Raw genomic sequence first — 24,265 nt, 5'->3', positions numbered from 1 at the left:
CCCCAGCATGGCTGGTATAGTGCCCCAGCATGGCTGGTATAGTGCCCCAGCATGGCTGGTATAGTGCCCCCGCATGGCTGGTATAGTGCCCCCGCATGGCTGGTATAGTGCCCCAGTATAGCTAGTATAGTGTCCCCCAGTATGGCTAGTATAGTGCCCCAGCATGGCTAGTATAGTGCCCCCGCATGGCTAGTATAGTGCCCCCGCATGGCTAGTATAGTGCCCAGCATGGCTAGTATAGTGCCCAGCATGGCTAGTATAGTGGCCCAGCATGGCTAGTATAGTGGCCCAGCATGGCTAGTATAGTGGCCCAGCATGGCTAGTATAGTGGCCCAGCATGGCTAGTATAGTGCCCAGCATGGCTGGTATAGTGCCCCAGCATGTCTGGTATAGTGCCCCCGCATGGCTGGTATAGTGCCCCAGCATGGCTGGTATAGTGCCCCAGCATGTCTGGTATAGTGCCCCAGCATGTCTGGTATAGTGCCCCCGCATGGCTGGTATAGTGCCCCCGCATGGCTGGTATAGTGCCCCCGCATGGCTGGTATAGTGCCCCCGCATGGCTGGTATAGTGCCCCCGCATGGCTGGTATAGTGCCCCCGCATGGCTGGTATAGTGCCCCCGCATGGCTGGTATAGTGCCCCCGCATGGCTGGTATAGTGCCCCCGCATGGCTGGTATAGTTATCCCAGTATAGTGCCCCAGTATAGCTAGTATAGTGCCCAGCATGGCTGGTATAGTTATCCCAGTATAGTGCCCCAGTATAGCTAGTATAGTGCCCAGCATGGCTGGTATAGTGCCCCAGCATGGCTGGTATAGTGCCCCAGCATGGCTGGTATAGTGCCCCAGCATGTCTGGTATAGTGCCCCAGCATGTCTGGTATAGTGCCCCAGCATGGCTGGTATAGTGCCCCAGCATGGCTGGTATAGTGCCCCCGCATGGCTGGTATAGTGCCCCCGCATGGCTGGTATAGTGCCCCCGCATGGCTGGTATAGTGCCCCCGCATGGCTGGTATAGTGCCCCAGTATAGCTAGTATAGTGTCCCCCAGTATGGCTAGTATAGTGCCCCCGCATGGCTAGTATAGTGCCCCCGCATGGCTAGTATAGTGCCCCCGCATGGCTAGTATAGTGCCCAGCATGGCTAGTATAGTGCCCAGCATGGCTAGTATAGTGGCCCAGCATGGCTAGTATAGTGGCCCAGCATGGCTAGTATAGTGGCCCAGCATGGCTAGTATAGTGGCCCAGCATGGCTAGTATAGTGGCCCAGCATGGCTAGTATAGTGCCCAGCATGGCTAGTATAGTGGCCCAGCATGGCTAGTATAGTGGCCCAGCATGGCTAGTATAGTGGCCCAGCATGGCTAGTATAGTGGCCCAGCATGGCTAGTATAGTGGCCCAGCATGGCTAGTATAGTGGCCCAGCATGGCTAGTATAGTGGCCCAGCATGGCTAGTATAGTGGCCCAGCATGGCTAGTATAGTGGCCCAGCATGGCTAGTATAGTGGCCCAGCATGGCTAGTATAGTGGCCCAGCATGGCTAGTATAGTGGCCCAGCATGGCTAGTATAGTGCCCAGCATGGCTAGTAAAGTGCCCAGTATAGGTAGGTGGTGCCCCCGCGGCCGCCACTTCTGTTACCTTATGAGCGGGCGGCCGCTTCCGGATTCCCCCAGGCGCCGCTCTCCTTCAGTATCTCCGATAACAGCAGCGCATATTGTGGAGGCGGGAAGGAGGCGGGGCAGCGGCTTCCTATAGCGGCGATATGCTACGCCGCTACCATGGCAACCGCTGCCCCGCCTCCTTCCCTCCTCCGCAAGACGCGCTGCTGTTATCGGAGATACTGAAGGAGAGCGGCGCCTGGGGGAATCCGTAAGCGGCCGCCCGCTCTTAAGGCAACAGGAGCGGCGGCCGCGGGGGAGAGGGGCGAGAGGACTGACCCGCCGCGGCCCGGTGGTTGGGGACCCCTGGTGTATATTAATAGATTGACAATCCAACACACACCATACAATCTTTAGAAAGATTGAAAAAAAATATCTGGCATTCCGGATTGATTAAACCTCCTGGCGGTATGAAAAAATCCGCCAGGAGGCAGCGCGGCAGTTTTTTTTTCGTTTTTTTTTTTTTTTTAAATCATGTAGCGAGCCCAGGGCTCGCTTACATGATAGCCGCTGCTCAGCGGCATCCCCCCGCCCGCTTCGATCGCCTTCGGCGATCTCCGATCAGAAAATCCCGTTCAAAGAATGGGATTTCCTGGAGGGCTTCCCCCGTCGCCATGGCGACGGGGCGGGATGACGTCACCGACGTCAGTGACGTCATGATGTCATTGGGAGTCCCGATCCACCCCTCGGCGCTGCCTGGCACTGATTGGCCAGGCAGCGCACGGGGTCTGGGGGGGGGGGGCGCGCGCCGCAACGTATAGCGGCGATCAGGCGCGGGGCGACGGCGATCAGTGTGCTGGCGCAGCTAGCAAAGTGCTAGCTGCGTCCAGCAAAAAAAAAATTAAGAAAATCGGCCCAGCAGAGCCGGAGAAAACCTCCTGCGTGGCTTACCCCGAACTACGTTCGGGGTTACCGCCAGGAAGGTTAAAATCGAAGAAAACGGGAAATCCTATCGGATTTTTCAGTCAAATGAAAAAAAAAAAGCTTTCGATTTTTTTCGAGAGATCCGATCGTTTTTATCGAATTACTGTAAAATCGGATCATTTTATTGTATCGTGTGTGGCCACCTTTAGTCTTGTGCCTTTACAGCAATTTAAGGATTACAGTTTCACGATGTAAAGAAAACAATTTGCAATAGGCTTCTACATTTCAGTCTGGTTAAGCCCCGTTCAAGTTGTCGTGTGTTCTAGAGTGACGCATACGAAAATGTGTGTCTCGGTGGGTACTTCAGCCTGATGGATGTCTCTTGTGTATAGCTATGACTTATAGAGCAGCTGGAAGCATCCATATTGCATAAAACAACATCCTGCTGAGCTATGATAACAGCCACAACGCTCATGCATACGCGCAGGTTTGGCCTAGCATCATTTGCATGTAACCATTTATAATTATCTGGAAAATATGAAACTCTGAGGTGAATGTGGAGCGGCATTCAAATTATGCAGCCATTTGCTTAGAAAGAGCGAGAAGGATGTTTGCATAGTCTGTATTAACGTTAGAAGGCTGAGAACCGCCTCCATGTAATTCTGGGGATGCAGCTACAGGGCAGGAAGGTCCTTCAATTACTGTTTTACAGAAGATGTTTTGTTTTTAGATTCTGCCAGAGGCGTCTATTACCAGTTATGCTGTCAGTCTGAAGGAGAAGACTTCTTTGGTATCTGCTCTGTATGAAGTGATTCAGGAGCCTCAGAGTGAGGTAAGTGAAGGGATAATCCAAGTGACCTATTTATATAATGTGAACTTTCTGCATTTTAATGCAGACCTGAACTCCGAACTTCCTCTCTGCTCTAAAAGATAAGCAATATCATAATAACCTTTAAAGGAAAACATTTGTGTTACAGCTGATACCAGTCCTGCAATAAATCAGCAGCGTGTCTAGTTCTTGCTTTCATGGTTGCAAACATAGGGTCAACATCTGGGAAGCGCTATTTGTGACCTTGAGACTATACTGTGTACTCCTATCTGTTTATTGCCTGAGGAAGGGAGAACATACCCGTGAAACGCGTTGCACAGTTTGTTTTGGAGTATATTAATAAACCTGTTGTCATAAAACTGACGGTATCTTGTCTGCTTTGGGGAGGCGAGTCCACCACCACCTCCTGAGGGATTTTAAGGCTTTTAGAACCTTTTATCCTACTGGCGCCTCTGTTCACTCTTACATTATCTTTATCAATAAGCCTTCAAGGGTACATTCAAATGAAACGTGAGCAGATCTTTCCACGCTGATGTGGGTTGGCTTGTCCTCATGGTCGTGGTTCAGGGAATCGGTGTCACCAATACGTCAAAGCTGCAGGTTTGTGTGCCTTATTGTATGCTGGACTTTTAGAACCATGCAGAACTTGTGACCTGCCACTTGTCTCCTGCCAATAATAATTTCCTCCATATGCTGAGAGCGCCATCTGTCTTGCAATGGCAGCACTTGCAGCCTGGCCAAGAGCAATGTAAAAAGTGCAGTGTCTTTATTTAGTCAGGAATAAAAGGTGGTTTGTATTTGTAGACTCCCCACTATCCTCCATAGTCTATATCTAAGAAAAGAAGTAAAGGTGGCCATACACTTAGTGATTTTTACCATTGAAATCCAGCCAATTCCATCATTCATTGGAATCTACTAAAAATCGATGTCCCAACACGCTGGCCCAGTCGATCGAACTGGTCGATCCTACGGGATAGAAGATTTAGATTGGCGGAGGGACAGGAGAGGCAGCAGATCGACAGCCTGTAGCATTGCACTGTATCTAAAGGTGGCCACTAATGATACAATTTGCTGAATGATCGTTAAGATTCTTCGTATGAACGATCGGAAATAGATTGTGACCGCTATTGGAAAAATACCTCCTTTCTGATCAGATTAATGAAATCCAATCCAATTTTCAGATTGAAATAACCTCACTGCTGCTACACCCAACACGAACCTCAGTGCTGCTAAACCCAACACTAACCTCAGTGCTACATAACACTAACCTCACTGCCTGTACACCCAACACTAACCTCACTGCTTCTAAACCTAGCAATAAGCTCCCTTCCACTACACCCAACACTAACCTCACTGCTGCTACACCCAACACTAACCTCACTGCCTCTAAACCTAACCCTACCGTCACTTACACTACACCTAAAACTAACCTCACGACCTCTACTCCCAACACTAACCTCGCTGCCGCTACTCCCAACACTAACCTCACTGCCACTACACCCAACACTAACCTCACTGCCACTACACCCAACACTAACCTCACTGCCACTACACCCAACACTAACCTCACTGCCACTACACCCAACACTAACCTCACTGCCACTACACCCAACACTAACCTCACTGCCACTACACCCAACACTAACCTCACTGCCACTACACCCAACACTAACCTCACTGCCACTACACCCAACACTAACCTCACTGCCACTACACCCAACACTAACCTCACTGCCACTACACCCAACACTAACCTCACTGCCACTACACCCAACACTAACCTCACTGCCACTACACCCAACACTAACCTCACTGCCACTACACCCAACACTAACCTCACTGCCACTACACCCAACACTAACCTCACTGCCACTACACCCAACACTAACCTCACTGCCACTACACCCAACACTAACCTCACTGCCACTACACCCAACACTAACCTCACTGCCACTACACCCAACACTAACCTCACTGCCACTACACCCAACACTAACCTCACTGCCACTACACCCAACACTAACCTCACTGCCACTACACCCAACACTAACCTCACTGCCACTACACCCAACACTAACCTCACTGCCACTACACCCAACACTAACCTCACTGCCACTACACCTAACTCTATTCTTATTACTGGAAACGGTTACTGGTCATAGCCATTTTTGCACCGCTTGCCTGATTGACATAACCACAGCGCTGCTGTTAGTAGGCTATAATACTGCTGAGACGCGACATGTACCGATGCCTCCAAAGTAATTACTTTGCTAGTTTCTGGTTATTTCAGAAATCCACAGGTCACTAAAAAGTGTGTGTTCTACTTTCTGTGTATGTGCACAGCTTTAACCTTATTCAGATATCTGACTCCTAGAGCATAGTAGGGCTAGAGCAGTGGTCCTCAAACTAAGGCCCGCGGGCCGAATGCGGCCCCCTGAGGCTTTTTTACCGGCCCCCCACATGCAAAATGTATTACTTATAGATGCGGTCAGTTATATATTTAAAGAGAACCAGAGATGAAGCAACCTCATGTATTTTACCTTATAAATCAGTGGGAACATGACAGTAAACACCTAATCTGCTCTTTGTTACATTGTTCTCTGTTTAATTTGCCTGTTATCACCTCTAAGATAAGAATCCCGACTAAGCAGTCGGTCTGGCTTTGCTACAGAATAATTATAGCTGAGACTGTGTTCTTTGCTGTCTTCAAGTCCAAGCCTGCCCCCTGCTGGCTTTGCTCAGGAATCATTATAGCTGAGTCATTATAGCAAAGCCAGACTCAATGCTCAGTCCGGGATTCTTATCTCAGCTAGATAACAGACACTTTTAGCAGTGAGGATGGAACAGAGAGCACGGTAAATGTTTTCTCTAATGTTCCCACTGATTTCTATGGTAAAATACACAAGGGTGCTTCGTCTCTGGTTCACTTTAAATATTGGTGGTCTGCATATAGAATAGCAGTGCTGGCACCACCCATCCACATGGAAGCCAGAAAGCAGTAATTTTGCTGGTTTCCAATCAAATTCCACATCAGGTGACACTGTTGTCCAATCGGACTTCAGTTTCTCACCTGGGTATGCGTCACTGTCTGGCCCGCAAAGACGTCATTTTATGTATACTTCGGCCCCCCAGCAGTCTGAAGTATGTTGACCCGGCCCTCGACCCAAAACGTTTGGTGACCCCTGGGCTAGAGGATTGGAAGACTGTCAAATTATGCATCCTACTTTCATAAATTATGAGACCAAAACACATCTACTTATATTGCTTCTTTTAAAAGCCTTTAAATGGTAATGTAAACACTGTACTTGCTTTGTTATTTTTAAGCTGTCACAACTAGTAATAGCCGGTTATCAACAAAACTGGGTAGATGAACTTGTTCTACTTGGATGTTTTTCTCCTAGCAGCCAGTTAGCAGGAATCCTCAAATGTTATCTCATTTTTCAGCGTGGCCCTATACACATTGGAGATGTCTTGTTTTTCTTTGCAATGCAGAGTGCCTCCAGGCATACTAAAGTCAGAACACTTGACAGGCGTCAAAACATACTTTTCATACCTGTTTAGAGCCTAAGTGCTAAATAATAACTTTGGGCATGTACTAGGAAGATGTGGGGGATGTTTGTTTCATTAAAAAAGTTGTTAAAAGTTCTCTAGAGTTTGCTGCTGCAAATCGCGGTTCTTATTATGGCTGTGCCCTTTTTTGCTGATTTGATATGCGACTCCCCCTGGAACCCCCGTTTCTTCCAAAGAGCTCCTGCAGAAAGGGAAAGAGAGGCTTATAGTGTACCTGAGACAATAAATGTATAATTTTTATACATATCTGGGGCTTCCTCCAGCTCCCTCTGCACCGATTGCTCCCATGCCATCTTCCTCTACCTCCTCTTTCTCCTGGGAGGAGCCCCGTAAGTTTGGTCAGTCAGTGCATGTTCGCACCCCTGTCTTGCTTCTGCGACTCAGGAGCGTTCTGCCCCTGTGCAGTAGTACTGCCCAGGCGCCGTGCGCTCCCAGCTGCAGGAGTGTGGCGAGCTGCGCATGTGCAGTGCACCCCAACTGGCCAAACTTACAGGGCTTCTACCGGGAGAACAAGGAAGCGGAGGAAGAGGGCGTGGAAGCGATTAGTGCTAAGGGGGGGTGGAGATAGCTCCAGGTATGTATAAAAGGTTTATATTTATTCATCTCAGGTTTCCTTAAATAGGTCCCAGCATGCAATGCATCGGATACCTTGCTTCGGCAGCATGTCACGGGGGAGGGGCTAAATAAAGGAAAAGATGCCTTATTGCTAAATTATTGCGCTCTATTATTAGCACCTCATTGGCCATGTGTAGTAGCTGGCTGTAAGTGAGATATCTAACTCCATAGATCAGCTGCATGAATCTGGGGCTTCCTCAGACATTTACGGTACCTAAACTCGACAACTCCTGATTCCTCTTCTCTGTGACCACAAATCTCATGGTGCCCATTAACCGCACAATATTTTCTTCAGATGCGATCATTCAATCAGATTTTTATGATCGAATTGTACAGAAAACCACTTAGCATGTGGAGAAAATTAACGTGCAATGATTCTATGGTCGATTGCAATACATAATTTTATCATTTGGAATGTTTGTTGGACGATCATATCTGAGGAGAGAAAGTGCCCAGTTGACCCATTTATTATCATTTAATATTTATTGCATTTACTGCCGTATAAGATGCACTTTTTCTCCCCCCAAAATGGGGAGAAAAAGTCCCTGCGTCTTAAATGGCAAAGACAGGGAATCCCCGACTTATGTACGCTAGCCGATATGAACCGACAACCCGCCGCCATCGGGGGATTCCCTGTCTGTTTCCCACGTGTGCCTCTCCTCCCTCCCCCTTGTGTCTTCTAACACCCGCTCCCCCCTCCCCCCCCCCCCCCCCCCCCCCCGCGAGCAGCAGAAGTCGGCGCTTACCTAATCCAAGCGCCCGCGGACATTGCAGACATCCTTTTTCTCCACGCGGCTTCCTCTCTGGGGCAAGTTTCTAGTGATGACGCATCATTAGAAGCCTGACATTCGAAGAAGCCGGCACGGAAAAGATTGATGCCTGCAATCCCTGTGGGCACATGGATTAGGTAAGCCGGCTGCCGCTGCACGCATGGGGTGGGGGGGTTGGAGACACAAGGGGGAGGGAGGAGAGGCACGCAGGGGCGAACACTGCAAATCAAGCGCAGGAGACTTGGGCACAGCCGGCTCCACCATAGACCGTAATAGCAATAGCTGGTAGCCGAATTACATAATTCCCCACCATCCACGTCAACCTAGAGGGGGAATAGTAATCAATGTCGCCAGGACTTGTGCAGCAGCAGGATCAGCCATATACCGGCTGTATCCTGCGCCCAAGTCTCTCCCTGCGGTGAATTCTCTCCTACGCCGCGGGGGAGTGAGGCACATGGGGGGAGACCACAGGAGACATGGGGAAACCACAGGAGACATGGGGAAGACATGGGGACACAGGAGGACACCATTTGTGGGAAGACATTTACAAGATGCTCCTGAAATATGGACCAAGTTTAGTTTATATTTTTTCCCCTGGTTTTTATTCTTATCTTCCGGAGCGTCTTATATGTCAGAAAACACGGTATATAGTGCTGACCTCTTCCACAGCGCTGTTCAGAGTATATTGTCTTGTCACTTTATGGGAGCAATCATTAATTACTTTACAACTACAATCTCGCAAACCTGATCGAATGATTGCATCTGTGGAAAATATTGTACGGTTAATGGGCAACTTACAGAGGAACATTAGTGTAAAGGGGAAAACAAAAATCAATACATTGCAAAGTGAAAAAGTTAAAAAATTGAAGAGATCAAGAAATGATTGATATTCACCATGTCATTTGTTTGCGTTGTTAGATCCACAATGAACCTGCACATACTCATCTTTACTAGAAAAATTAGACCGCACCAACTGCCATTGTTTATAACCCACTAACGTTGCGGTAGGCTAAAAGGTTGCTTTTTTTTTAATAGATCTACATATACACAGAGGGAGAAACTGGTTGCTTTGGCAGTTGGAAACCGCTGTTCTTTCCCAAAATGCAACAAGGTTCACCGACAGGAATCTGTCATGACCAAAGTCCTGACATCACACATTGGGAGGGGAGTCGCCACAATATCAGCCATACAGACCCCCCTGATGATCTATTATAGAAAAAGTAAAGCTTTGTCATGGGAAAGGGCGTATCAGCTACTGATTGTGATGAAGTTCAATCCTTGGTTACAATTCCTATTTAAATCATTAATCCTCATAACCTTCCATACTGCCCAGCATGGCCAGTGACCCTCCCCCTATGTCTAACCCCAGCCTTGGTTCTTCACTACTGCTGAGTAATGATGAGCAAAACTTTTGGCGTGTGTGTTTTTTTTTTTTTTAACCCAAAGCGAAGTTTATTGAAACAGTAAGGCAAATTTTACAACACTGCCTGGTGCAAGGCAGAACACGAGTACAGTCATGTGAGAAGGGTACATATGCAATATTGAGAAATGACATAGGAGTATACATTATTTGCAGTTTAGTCCTGTGGAATGTGGGGATGTACACACTTTATACTGTAAAAGGAAGAGGCGAGAGAGCTCACGAGAAAGTTTGAGGTTCATGGTATTCTTACCACCAGCTTGGTAAACACTAACACTGATCTATCTTTCTAACCATTTATCCCATATTAAATGGAACTTGTTTATGGTCTTCCTGTGAAGATAGACTAGCTTCCTGTATGGGAGGGTGCGATCTATTCTGGAAATCCAGCCTTGGAGCGTGGGAGATTCACTTGAAAGCCATTTCTGGGCTATTTCTTGCCTAGCCTGAAATAAAGTTTGGGATATAAATAATTTGGTATTTTGGGGCATAGAGTCATCTGTTATTAGGCCTAAGATGCACAAAGCAGGATCCATCTTCACAGGGCAACCCATTTTGTCATGAAGGAATTGTATTAATTGTTTCCAGAATGTTGTAATGGGGGGGCATTCCCAGATTAGATGGAAGAATGAGGGGGTGGAAGATGCACATTTAGGGCAGGTAGGGGACACACCAGAGTCAAATTTAGCCAGTTTAGGGGGGTAAGGTATGCTTGATGTATAATGTATATCTGTGTGAGCCGTTCTCTAATTGAGGGAGAGGTAAGTCTTGTCCCCTGGAGGATATCATCCCAGTCCTCATCATTAATTTCAAGGCCACATGAGACCCATTTTTCCTTGGAGGGGGCATTGTATATGTCTGATTTATACTGAAGAAGAATTGAGTAAAGTTCGCCCACCATGTGTTTATACTGTCCATTCTTGAGTTTATTTAAAATAGGGGAGGTATGTATATTGACCGGAGTAGTACCAAACTGGGCTTTGAAGGCATGGGATAGTTGAATGTACCTGAAGTAAAATGTAGGGTGGAGAGTAAATCTAGAAGATAAGGCCTCGAATGAAAGGAGTTTGCCTTTCTCTATGATCTGACCTAGGAAGGTTATACCCCTAGCTATCCATAAGTGGATGTCAGGGAGATCCATAAATTCAGGGAGCCTGGGGTTATTCCAGATTGGGCTGTAGTGTTCTATTTGGGTGCTAGGGAAGTATCTGATGGTCCACTGCCACACCTTGGTTGCTTGGTCAAGAAGAGAGTGTGTCTTGGGACCCCGAGGTAAGTTGCCCCGTAGGAGGTCAAGAGCAAGGGAAGCGCATCTGAGGTCCACTTCATAGCCGTATAGTTCTGGATTATAGGTAACATCTGTGGAAAACCACGGTGCTATTTGATGTAATTGTGCAGCTATATAGTATTTTTGGAATGAAGGCAGGGCTACCCCACCCTCTCCGTTGGGGTTTTGCATTAATGTGTATCGTAGTTTAGCACGCCCACTGTTCCATATAAGGCTGAGTACTAAGGACCTTAATTGTTTAAAGAAGTGTTGGGTAAGGTATATTGGAGAGTGGTGTATCACGTAGAGAATTTTAGGAAGGAGAATCCTCTTAACTAGATTCACTCTGCCTGCCACTGAAAGGGGAAGTTTGGTCCAGGCTCTACTTTTCTCCCTTACTAGTTGAAGGAGGGGGTAAACCTCATCCTGCAGGTATTGCTTAGGGTCCATGTGAATAGTGATACCCAGATATTTAAATGACGTTACAATTTGCAGTGGTGAAGAGGATGGAGGGGAGCCTAGATTAGGCTGATCTATCAGTAGAACTACTGACTTCTCTTTATTTAATTGGAGGCCTGAGTAATACCCAGCCTCCTGAATTACGTCCAGTGCTGTGGCCAGAGAGGGGCCAGTGTCAGCCAAATATAAAATGGTGTCATCCGCATACATGGATATTTTCTCATGTGTATGTGTGGTGCGGAGGCCCTGTATACCTGGGTGGTCTCTTATTCGGCATGCTAGGGGTTCAGCTGCTAGAGCATACAGTAAGGGGGATAAGGGGCACCCCTGCCTTGTGCCTCTTCCAAGGGGAAAAGAGTCCGAGACCCAGGAGTTAGTGCAAATGCGGGCACAGGGGTCTGTGTAAAGAATTTGTATCCATTTCATGAACACATCACCGAATCCAAACCTGGCAAGAACTGCCTGCAGGTATGGCCATTCCACAGTATCGAAGGCTTTTGCCATATCGAGCGAGGCTACCGCTCTCTGGCCTGAATTAATATGTGAGCATTGCAAGTTTGCCATTAGTCTGCGAATATTTATGGCCGTGCTCTTGCCAGGCATGAATCCTGTCTGATCAGGATGGACCAAGTTCAGAATTATTGTGTTGAGTCTGATCGCAAGCGCTTTGGCCAGAATTTTAGCGTCTACCGGGAGCAAGGAGATGGGCCTATAGGATTCACATAGAAGCGGGTTTTTCCCAGGCTTAGGGAGTACTACTATTAGGGCTTCACGCATTGAAGGAGGTAGTATACCTTTGTCAAAGGACATTTCGTACATATCAAGGAGGAGAGGTGTCAATTCTTCAGAAAATCTTTTATAAAGTTCTATGGGTATGCCATCCAATCCCGGAGCTTTTTTGGTAGGGAAGCTGGCTATTGCCATTTCAAGTTCCGCCACCGTGAAGGGTTTGTCTAATAGGTCACGTTGGTCAGGAGTGAGGCGAGGTAGATTAATTTCAGATAAGAATATCTCAGAGTCTTGTTGATTAGCTGGAGATTTAGTTTGGTATAGGTTTTTGTAATAATCTCGGAATGTAGAGTTTACTTGTTCCGGGCCCCTTACCTCAACTCCTGCCTCGTCCAGGATGGATGCTATCACAGGGGGTGTTGTGTAGTTCCGCGAAATTTTAGCTAAAAGGGTGCCAGTGCGCTCCCCTTGCTCATAGAATGCTTGTTTTTGGAAGAAAATTGAGGATTTAGCCTTTTCCTCGTGTATGAGAGCTAGTTTTCTAATGGCACGTTGCCAGTTGTCGTAATTAGTGGGCAGTGGATCCAGCAGATACCTCTGTTCAAGGGAAGTTATCTGTTTCTGAAGTTGTTGTTCACCCTGCATGTTGGACTTCTTGTGGGATGAGACTGCTTTAATAAGTATGCCCCTCAGGTAGGCTTTAAAGGTTTCCCAGATGAGTGCTCTGTTATCCTCATCCCTGTGTATATGTATAAATTCTGCCATCTCTCTACGGATCGCCTCATCCGCTCCCATGACATCAAGCCAAAAGGGGTTAAATTTCCACAGTCTAGGTGGAGGGGAGTTTCCCCATTGTATGGCTAGCTGGATAGGAGAGTGGTCAGAGACCAGACGGGGTAGTAGCTTAATTTGCGACACCAATGGTAGCAGGTGAGGCGACACCAGGACACAGTCAATGCGCGAGAGGGTATGATGAGATGCTGAAGAGCAAGTAAAGCCTGGTTCACCAGGGCGCAGATGATTCCACACATCCAGCATGCTAATTTCATTTAAAAATAGGGAGAATGAAGTTTCCTTATTAGCTTGTGGGGGGAACCTATCCTGTTGTGGGTTTTTAACAGTGTTGAAATCTCCCATCCAAATTACAGGGATCCCAGGGTATCGCATTGAGAAGGAGAGGCCCTCCTTAAGGAGAGTAACCGAGTATGGGGGGGGGATGTAGTATACTAGCAGAAGGAGAGGCAAACAGTCTATGTTGCAATTGAGGAAAATGAACCTGCCCATTAGATCAATTTGAGAGGCAATTAGTTAAAATGGCGTGTGTGTTTCTTACAATAATGCAAGCTGCATCTTTATTATTCTTCCTGGCTCCTTCATTACCTAAAGCACTACTGTAGGGGGTCGAGGGGGGGGAAAAAGAGTTGAAATTACCTGGGGCTTCTAATGATCCCCCGCAGACATCCTGTGCCTGCTCAGCTAGTCACTGATGCTCCTGTCCTCGCTGCGGGTTCACTTCCGGTATTTGGGACTTTAAAGCCGCAAACCCGCTGCACCTGCGCGGCCGCGTCCTCCCGCTGACATCACCAGGAGTGGTCTGCGCCTGCGTTTAACTTTTTTTTTCTTCCCCTCCCCCCCCCCCCCCCCCCCCCCCCCCAGCTCCCTACAGTAGTTCTTTAAAGTTTACCTGAGATGGGGACTTAAGTCAAAAATATACATACCTGAGGCTTCCTCCAGGCTTATCGCTCCCATGCTGTCCTCCTCCGCCCGCTTGTTTGTCTGCAACTGGCTCCGGTAAGTCATCCAGTCGCTGCAGGCACAGTCTGGCTGCGTGCTCCCTTGTCTCGATCCCGTCACTGGGCATTCTGCGACTACACAGTACACGCTCATTGGTGGGAGCACGTGGCTGGGCCGAGCATGCGCAGTTGCCCCGGCCTAGAGGACTTTCCGGGGACGAATGAGGAGGCGGCATAAGACAGCGTGGGAGCGATAAGCCTGGAGGAAGCCCCAGGTATGTATACAGGATCTTCTCAAAAAATTAGCATATTGTGATGAAGTGCATTATTTTCTGTAATGTACTGATAAACATTAGACTTTCATATATTTTAGATTCAAATACACACAACTGAAGTTGTTCAAGCCTTTTTTGTTTTAATATTGATGATTTTGGCATACAGCTCATGAAAACCCAAATTTCCTAGCTCAAAAAATTAGCATATTTCATCCGTCCAATAAAAGAAAAGTGTTTTTAAAACAAAAAAAGTCAACCTTCAAATAATTATGTTCAGTTATGCACTTAATACTTGGTTGGGAATCCTTTTGCAGAAATTACTACTTCAATGCGGCCTGGCATGGAGGCAATCAGCCTGTGGCACTGCTCAGGTGTTATGGAGGCCCAGGATGCTTTGATAGCGGCATTAAGCTCATCCAGAGTGTTGGGTCTTGCGTCTCTCAACTTTCTCTTCACAATATCCCACAGATTCTCTATGGGGTTCAGGTCAGGAGAGTTGGCAGGCCAATTGAGCACAGTAATACCATGGTCAGTAAACCATTTACCAGTGGTTTTGGTCCTGTGAGCAGGTGCCAGGTCGTGCTGAAAAATGAAATCTTCATCTCCATAAAGCTTTTCAGCAGATGGAAGAATGAAGTGCTACAAAATCTCCTGATAGCTAGCTGCATTGACCCTGCCCTTGATAAAACACAGTGTACCAACACCAGCAGCTGACATGGCACCCCAGACCATGACTGGCTGTGGGTACTTGACACTGGACTTCAGGCATTTTGGCATTTCCCTCTCCCCAGTCTTCCTCCAGACTCTGGCACCTTGATTTTCGAATGACATGTAAAAGTTGCTTTCATCCGAAAAAAGTACTTTGGACCACTAAGCAACCGTCCAGTGCTGCTTCTCTGTAGCCCAGGTCAGGCGCTTCTGCCGCTGTTTCTGGTTCAAAAGTGGGTTCATGCTTCCATCAGCTGAAAAGCTTTATGGAGATGATTTCATTTTTCAGCACGACCTGGCACCTGCTCACAGTGCCAAAACCACTGGTAAATGGTTTACTGACCATGGTATTACTGTGCTCAATTGGCCTGCCAACTCTCCTGACCTGAACCCTATAGAGAATCTGTGGGATATTGTGAAGAGAAAGTTGAGAGACGCAAGACCCAACACTCTGGATGAGCTTAAGGCCGCTATCGAAGCATCCTGGGCCTCCATAACACCTGAGCAGTGCCACAGGCTGATCGCCTCCATGCCACGCCGCATTGAAGCAGTCATTTCTGCAAAAGGATTCCCGACCAAGTATTGAGTGCATAACTGAACATAATTATTTGAAGGTTGACTTTTTTGTTTTAAAAACACTTTTTCTTTTATTGGTCGGAAGAAATATGCTAATTTTTTGAGATAGGAAATTTGGGTTTTCATGGGATGTATGCCAAAATCATCAATATTAAAACAATAAAAGGCTTAAACTACTTCAGTTGTGTGTATTTGAATCTAAAATATATGAAAGTCTTATGTTTATCAGTACATTACAGAAAATAATGAACTTTATCACAATATGCTAATTTTTTGAGAAGATCCTGTATTTGTCTTACGGTAAGTCCCATCTCAGATTTTATTCAATATTGTCTTCTAGTGTGGTGAAGCATAGAAGGATCAGAACTGGCTCTTTCCCACTCACTTTGCATCATTTAGAGCTGTTCCATTCTGTGACACATACTTTATACTAAATATAATATAAATGTAATATAATACTCACACGCACAAATTTTGTACTAATGTATTTGTGCTTTGTAGAGCGCGCCGGAAGGGCGAGACCTCTGCATACGACTCTACATAAAACCGTGCGGTTTATTACATCAGTCAGGAGAAGAGAATGGACGCGAGCTGCAGTGATTCATGAAATGTTTATTTTCTTGATAGAAGTGTAGGAGGTGGTGGTACTCTAGATCTCCGCTGCAGCTTAGCAACCCTCCCAGACAGCTTTTATTGAGAATATCCATGCTTCGCAAACAAAGTGCATCTGCTGGAAAGCTTTCACACGGGTCTCTCATTGATTCTGCAGCACTTTTCAGGCCAGAGCGCTATCACTTCATGGCTACCCTGCTCTCTGTAATAGGCTTTGCTCAGTGTCTTTCATGGTGACAGCTGAGGTCACCTTGAGGCCTCTTACACATTATGGGCTTGACTCACAAAGGTCACGCTACCGGTTTGCGCACGATAGAACATGCATAACGGTTTTCAGGCTCAATTGCGAATTTTTGCGTGCTAACGCACGAAAATGCGCACATTTTCACATGAAAATTCACTGTTGCATGCGAAAACTGTTACGCGCGTTATAGCGTGCACAAAACGCTACCGCGACTGTGGTATGAGTTATCACGGCTTTGTGAATGAAGCCCCATATGCGATTGCAAATTTATTTATTTTTTTATGCTATCCGATTTTTGATTCCAAATAAAACCGTAGCAGCATGCAGTACTTTTTTAATCGAAATCAAAAATCGGATCATATAAAAATTGGAATCGCATGCAGTGTGCAAGAGGCTTTGGAGAGGTTTTACATCAGAGACAAAATGTGCTTGCTTAGAAATCGGACACTGTGTAAGCTTGTACATATTAATCTTAAAGCAAACTGAAGACTAGAAAAAGTCATAATACGATCATACAATATTCTATCCAGCACCAGGTGTGTGTCCCAAATAGCACACCTCAGCTCAGGTTCCGGTAATACCCCGGCAAGTGCAGTAGAAGCCCTCACCTCTCCAGCCGCTGCACACAGAGTCCTTGTATGCCTTCCTGGCTTGCCTTGCTGGCTCCCTTTCATACCATGACTCCAGGTCACCCAGCGGCGATGCAAGCCAAGTAGGGACACAAAGAAGGTGGACTGGGCTCATGCTGGCTGGAGAGGTTAGGGCTTCCGCTGCGCTCTGCACTTGTCCTGCTCATGAAAGAGGATCTGGATTCACTTGAACTCCAGCATGGGAAGGTAGTAGTACCAGCCTTAACTCTGCCCGGGGCATTCTTCAAAATACCCTGGCGTCCCATAAGTCCGACTTCCAGGGTACCTGTTAAAGCGACTGGCTTATATAGTGTACTATGCTGGCTTTGTGTGGATGTCTTGTCTTGCCTGGGACTTAGTTGGTACACTAGGTAGTTAGTGAGAAGCTACAGTCTGCATATAATGTGATCAGAGTATAATGGGGGCTGGAGTACTGTAGCTTAGGAGAGAGTGTGTGTGTGTGTGGGGGGGGGGGGGGGGGGGGGGCAAGGAGGGGGACTACCAATTTTTTTTTTTTTCTGGTCATAAGATTTATGCTGTAAATACTTTTTTCTCACAAAGTAGAAATGCTGAGAATCATACCACTTTAAGACCAATTTATAGCAGGTGAAAGGAATCTATCTTGTTTTCAGGCATATTGTTTAGTTGCAGATGCTCTTCATTGCCATGGTGAGCAGGAAATGGGAGAGGCTTGATTTGTAGGAGACCTTATTTAAGTATTTATATTACATAATACACAAAGCTGTACAGAGTATATTAACTTGTCACTAACTGTCCCTCAGAGGGGCTCACAATCTAATCTCTACCCTAGTCATATGTCTATGTATGTCTATGTATGTATCGTGTAGTGCAGTGTTCCCCAACCCTGTCCTCGGGGCCCACCAACACTGCAAGTTTTGTAGAAATCCAGAGGTAGTTAATCAGCTCTGCTGCAGCACTAATTACCCCACCTGTGATTGTGTGTGGTTTCCTGCAAAACATGTACTGTTGGTGGACAGGGTTGGGGAACTCTGATGTAGTGCATATATCATAGTCTAGGGCCAATTTAGGGGAAAGCCAATTAACGTATCTTTATGTTTTGGGGATGTGGGAGGAAAACAGAGTGCCCGGAGGAAAGCCATGCTGACACGAGGAGAACATTCCAACTCCTTGCAGATGTTGACCTGGCTGGAATTTGAACTGGGGATCCAGCGCTGCAAGGCGAGAGCGCAACCCACTACACCACCGTGCTGACCTTCACATCTGTTACAAAACCAAAGCATGTCATTCTTGCTGACAATAAGCAAAACCAGCTTGAGAATTAAACCAAATGTAACATTTACACAAAAGTTGTTTTTATTTGAAGTACAAATATTTTTTACTTGGCAACACAGCTTGTTTGGGAAAAAAAAAAGTTGTGTCCTTCTTGTGAATTTTATCCTGGTGACCCAGAGGCAGCAGTTGTCTGGTCCATGGGAGAGAGAAGATTTTGATAAAAGATTTAATTCTTTCTACCAAATTCAAAAAGTAATTGTATTACTGCTGTCTGCATTTGAACACTATTCCATTATTGTACAATCTCTTGGTGTGACTTGCCTTTTTAGAACAGAAGGAAACTTGTAATAATTCAGCTTTAAAGAGACTGAAGTCTCTTAAAAATCCTTGTTTTATTACAAAATCGTGTTTAACATATTAGCCCTACCTAAACCGCCGCATCTCCACCACTGTAATCTTACTAAATCCCCCCAAACTCCCCGGGGGGCAATCCGAGCAGCGCTTCCGTGAGAGGCAGAGCTATGCACCGCAGCTCTGCCTCTCAGCGCGTCTGTCAGCCCGGATCGCCGCCTCTACTCCGCCCCTCTGTCTTCCTTCTTTGAGAGGGGCGGGGAGAGGAGGAGATCCGTCGCTGATAGACGCGAATAGAGGCAGGGCTGCAGCTGAAAGCTCTGCCTCCAACAGCAGCAAAATCCACGACCAAGAAAGTCGGGGATTTTGCGGGGGGAGTTGGGGGGGATTTAGATAGATTACAGCGGTGGGGATGCAGCGGTTTAGGTAGGGCTAACATGTTAAATAGGATTTTGTAATAAAAAAGGATTTTTAAGAGACTTCAGTCTCTTTAAGTGAACATCTGTGGTTACCCACAATGCACCACTACTGAATATGCAAATGATCTCTTTATGCCCCAGAGGCCAGGCTAGTATCCAGAACCGCTGGTGTATAGCAAGCCTATAGCTTTAAATCTTACACAGCCATATCAAACCCATGTGTAGACGGCCTGTTTCGGGTTTTTGGCCCTCATCAGTACATGGCAGAGATTGATATGGCTGTATGGGATAGGGCTTGGTGGTTTGGGTCACCCCGAGCTGCTTGGTTACTCTGTTGTACAATCCCTGTGACACTTTTGACTAGGGTTGGAATGTAAAATGTTCCCCATAGGGACACAGACAGCTGTAAAAGCGGATGGTGGTTTAGAGGGAACCTGAAGTGAAAGGGATATGGAGGCTGACATATTTATTCCCATTTAAATAATGCAAGTTGCCTGGCTGTCCTGCTGATACTCTGCCTCTAATACGTTTAGCTATAGACCCTGAACAAGCATGCAGCATATCAAGTGTTTCTGACATTATTGTCAGATCTAACAAGATGAGCTGCATGCTTGTTTCAGGTGTTAGATTCAGACACTACTGCAGAAAAATAGATCAGCAGGATGGCCTGGTAACTGGTATTATTTAAAAGGAAATAAATATGGCAGCCTCCATATCCCTCTCACTTCAGGTTTCTTTAAGCCCTTGTGGAGTGTAAGTACAGCTATCCCTCTGTTCCCTGTAGAGCACCCAGATACTTAATGGTAAGCCACACTCTTGGTATTTACATAAGAAGATTGGGGGTCAACACCTTGCCGTCTTTCCAATAGATGCTTTCATATACTGTATATACAGTGTGTGTGTATACATATACAAGAAATGAGAGAATTGGTGGCCATCATAGTAATTGCAATGACAGATGGAACATGAAAACAAAATGTATAGTAACTTCCAGGACACAAAGGGGGAGGGTACTGCCCTTGCAAGTTTATAATCTAAAGGAAAATTAAAGGATGTTGGAAATTCAGCCCCACCCACAACACCTACATTTTATATCATGTGAGCTATCAGTGATTGGAGGGCAGACAGTTTCCTAGTAATCCTGATAGGTGGTTGGGGGGGTGGTAGGCCATTGGCCCCTGATCTTGTTGGTGGGGGTCAGATGTGACACCCCCCCCCCTCATTACTGTGGTGCCATGCTGGGTGCTATGGTGTCTCTAGGGGGAACTCTAGGTGCTGTAATGCCATGGTGGGTGCTGTGGGGCATGCCTGGGTAGTGTGCTGCCATGCTGGGTGCTGTGGTTGTCTCTACTCTGCCTGGGAGACATCTGGGGCACCCCAGAATATATCTGGGGCACATGCCATTGATCTGTAGGGCTATCAATGCCCCTGGTGAGGGTGATGTAAAAGGATACGTGAAGTTGAACTACCACAGTAAACATCTGACAGGGTTTAGCCTAGTCCATCTCCTCATGGGGGATTCTTGGGGTCTTCTTTTTATAAGCACTTGCTGTGCGGCAGTTGCTCAGTCCAGCTATAAAAATAGTGTTTATATACTAACCCGGACATAATATTCAATAAAACATGTTTTCCTACTTTTTATATGCCATACGGTTATCATATTTGCATTTGTGCATAAGTATATTGTTCATTTATAAGTTATAGCTTCCCAAAAGTACAGTTTTTTGCTTTGTGAGCTGACTTTGCATTTTATTAATAACTGCTTTTATTCATTCATTCAGGCAGACGTGCCTTGACTCTTTGTCTGTCTCCAAGAGCTTCTCCACAGTCAGAGAATGTCACATTCCTTACTTGATACATCTAAGTAAACACATTCAGATGTGCAGGCTGTGCAGAAACTGAAGCTTCTAAAGCAGGGGTCAGGAACCTTTTTGGCTGAGAGCCATAAACGCCACATATTTTAAAATGTAATTCTGTGAGAGCCATACAATATGTATCAAACTAGGACGGAGTAGGGCTCACATCCCTGTTGCCATGGTGATGTGTATACAGTTGATCCGCCACGCAGCGGAAGTGTCAGACACGTCTTCAGCTTCTGTTGGGTTTCAGCAACATCAGCAATTTCCCCGAGAGCCAGACAGGAGAAATACCGACTAACAGCTTGTACAATTACCTCGCTGACTCGGGGGTTGATTCACTTTGTAGGACGAGAGCCCCACACTTTGGCCCAATAGGCTGCCTGTCAAGCAACAGGCAGCCTAGTATGCCAATCAAAGTGTGGGGCGCTCGTCCTACAAAGTCACTGGACCTAACAGGATCCAGGGTGGGACAATTGGAGTGGCTGTTAGTTTTGGGGTAGTGCGAGTAAGATAGTAGTGCATGCTACAGCAGTAGCGTGCCTACTTTTTCAAAATTTTACTTGCTCTGCCACACTAAGCTGTGCTGCTTGAGCAGTGTAGCTTAGTGAATCAACCCCTGCTGATTTGTATGTGAGCCAGGTGCAGCCATCAAAAGAGCCACATCTGGCTCCTGAGCCATAGGTTCCCTACCCCTGCTCTAAAGCCTGTGTTTAACCCTTTGAATGATGTTCTAGTAAAAAAAATAATGCTGGTTGTGTATAATATGCTGAGAATAATCTATTAGAGCAAAGAAGAAATTCTGGGTTATATTCCACTTTAAGCGAGTAAGGAGGCTGGCTAGTATCCTTGTATATAGGTCCTTTCCGGGGAGTGCTTTTATAAAGAATAAAGGAAATACTGAATATCCCCCATGAGGACTTGTCAAAAGTGACAGCAAGATAGGAACAACATTTTATAGTGCATTTTGCTTTGGGAAGAAATGTACTATTTAAAATTGTGTTTTCATGGCAGTGCTCTCCCCAGAAATTATTTCCAGCTGGGTGGCATGAAAAAGTATCCGGGTGGGGCGAGATGAGAGAATGCAGGGCCGATGTTGCTGTGTGCAACTCTGCTCACAGCATAGGAGGAGGTGAGCTGATAACAGCCGGGTGCTCACCAAAACTAGCTGGTTGGAGCACCCGGCTAAAAGAGCCTGGGGAGAACACTGCATGAATTTAAAATTTCACAATTTATCATGTTAGTGGCCCTTTAAGTTTTCTAACTTGATGTGTTTACAGGTTTAGTGTCAGGGTGATAATGTGACTGTTCACACCTTATTGATTATGTGAATCTACAGAAGTAAAGCCTCTTTCTGCCTTATCTGGTCTGCTCTAGAATGCTGCGATTCAGTGTCACAGATGACTGCCTTTATGTGCGGTTGGTGGTCCTATCACAAGAGTGTTGCGCTTTTGTAGTGCAAATTACTTGTTTTATCCTTTGCAGCAGTCAGTATGTATTTGTGTGTTGAAATGCACAGTGTGAAATGTACCTTGTTTTTCTCTCCTCTGATGACAGTTGTTGGAGCCAGTCTGCCACCAGCTCTTTGAGTTCTACAGAAGCAGAGAGAAGCACCTGAGGACATTCACGCTTCAGTTCCTGCCAGAGCTAATATGGTGTTACCTGTCTGTAGCCAGCAACCGGGACCTGCAGAGCAGTGGCTGCATAGAGGCTCTGCTCCTGAGCATCTACAATCTGGTGAGTGTTGGTCACATGACTGCAGAGCTGCCAGCATTACCCCAATCACTTTGTTCATAGCATGTACTTAAAGGGGCACTCTAGCGATTAATAGTAAAATGCAGAAAACTATTCAGGATAACCACTTCTACAGTAATTTTCCTGGGTTCAGCATTAGAAAATCTAATTATATCTATATATTGCTGTATATTGGGATGTAGCCCCGCCGTCTAAATGATGCTTATGGTCCATACACACACGGCTACTCTGATCAAACAAACAATGATTAATCCAGGAGGTCCGCACACTCGCTTGTAGATCAAATCTACTTTTATTCAAAAAACGTGACACAATTCCATTCCATCAGCCAACGACTAGATTATTTTGTGCTGCACTTGGTTACCATTCTGTGTTATTACCTACGAGTCGTTGGCTGATGGAATGGAATTGTCAAGTTTTTTGAATAAAAGCAGACTTGGTCTACAAGCGAGTGTGCCGACCTCCTGGATTAATCATTGACTGTATGCTTGGGTCCTGCACCTCCACGGTGGTGTGCGATTCTTCTTCTGACATCTGATCAGAGCTAAATAAGCATCTCGCAACACTGAGAAGCATACACAACATGGAGAAGAGCTTGGATCTCACGATCCAGACACTGGATGGAACCGTTGAAGATGAGGAGGGTGGAGTACAGCCGGACCAAGAAGCAGAGGCAGCCGCTAGTTGGGTCACAGTTAGAAGGGGTAGGGGAAAAAGTGGCAGGGAGGCTAGTCCCGAGTTGTCCCTCACTAATAAGTATGCTTGTTTGCGTAATATTGGGGAGGATGATTCAGGAGTAGCAATGCTGCAGCAGGATGTGCTCCTTAGCAACCAAGGGGCAGACTGCTGTAACGAGAAAGGGAATAGGAGTGCAGCTAAGGCTAGACAGGTACTGGTGGTAGGGGATTCAATTATTAGGCGCACAGATAGGGTAATCTGTCGAAGAAACCGCGAATGCCGTACAGTCTGTTGCCTCCCGGGTGCTCGGGTTCGGCATGTAGCGGAAAGAATTGACAGATTACTGGGTGGGGCTGGGGATGACCCGGCTGTCATGGTACACATTGGCACCAATGACAAAGTTAGTGGGAGATGGAAGGTCCTCAAAAAGGATTTTCAGGTACTTGGAGATAAACTTAAAGCAAGGACCTCCAAGGTGGTGTTTTCTGAAATACTGCCAGTGCCACGTGCTACATCTGAGAGACAGAGGGAGCTTAGGGAGTTAAATAAGTGGCTGAGAAATTGGTGTAGGAAGGAAGGGTTTGGGTTCCTGGAGAACTGGGCAGACTTTGCAGTCGGCTACAGGTTCTACAGCAGGGATGGGCTGCACCTTAATGGGGAGGGTGCAGCTGCATTGGGGGAGAAGATGGCTAAACGGTTGGAGGAGATTTTAAACTAGGATCTGGGGGGAGGCGGGGGGATAAAGTCTCAATACGTAGACAAGATGAGGTAAAAAGACAGTGGGAACCTATCATTATGGAGGGTGGAGAGGGGGGTGGGGACAGTGTAAAGATTAAGGAGGTTGGTAAAAATTCAAGTAGCCAATTTCATGTAAACAAAATTGGTAAATGTGGTGGTAAAAATATAAAGTGCATGGTAACCAATGCTCGGAGCCTTGCAAATAAAATAGACGAACTAGAGTTCATTCTGAATGACAAAGGCTATGACATTGTGGGAATAACC

General features: G+C 46.4%; 1 protein-coding gene across 3 annotated transcripts in view; it reads left to right on the top strand.

Moving 5' to 3' along the window:
- Positions 1–24,265, top strand: part of HYCC1 (hyccin PI4KA lipid kinase complex subunit 1) — a 161,092-nt gene that overhangs the window by 64,893 nt on the left and 71,934 nt on the right. For all 3 annotated transcript variants that reach the window (XM_068236002.1, XM_068236004.1, XM_068236003.1), the window contains exons 3-4: positions 3,245–3,346; positions 22,388–22,567. In XM_068236002.1, coding sequence (XP_068092103.1) covers positions 3,245–3,346; positions 22,388–22,567 — 282 coding nt within the window. The remainder of the gene's footprint in view (positions 1–3,244; positions 3,347–22,387; positions 22,568–24,265) is intronic.

The sequence above is a fragment of the Hyperolius riggenbachi genome, chromosome 5 (genome assembly GCF_040937935.1).
Source record: "Hyperolius riggenbachi isolate aHypRig1 chromosome 5, aHypRig1.pri, whole genome shotgun sequence".
Taxonomy (NCBI): Eukaryota; Metazoa; Chordata; class Amphibia; order Anura; family Hyperoliidae; genus Hyperolius; species Hyperolius riggenbachi.
Note: the sequence above shows the minus strand (reverse complement) of the source record. Positions and strands in the feature narration are given on the sequence as shown.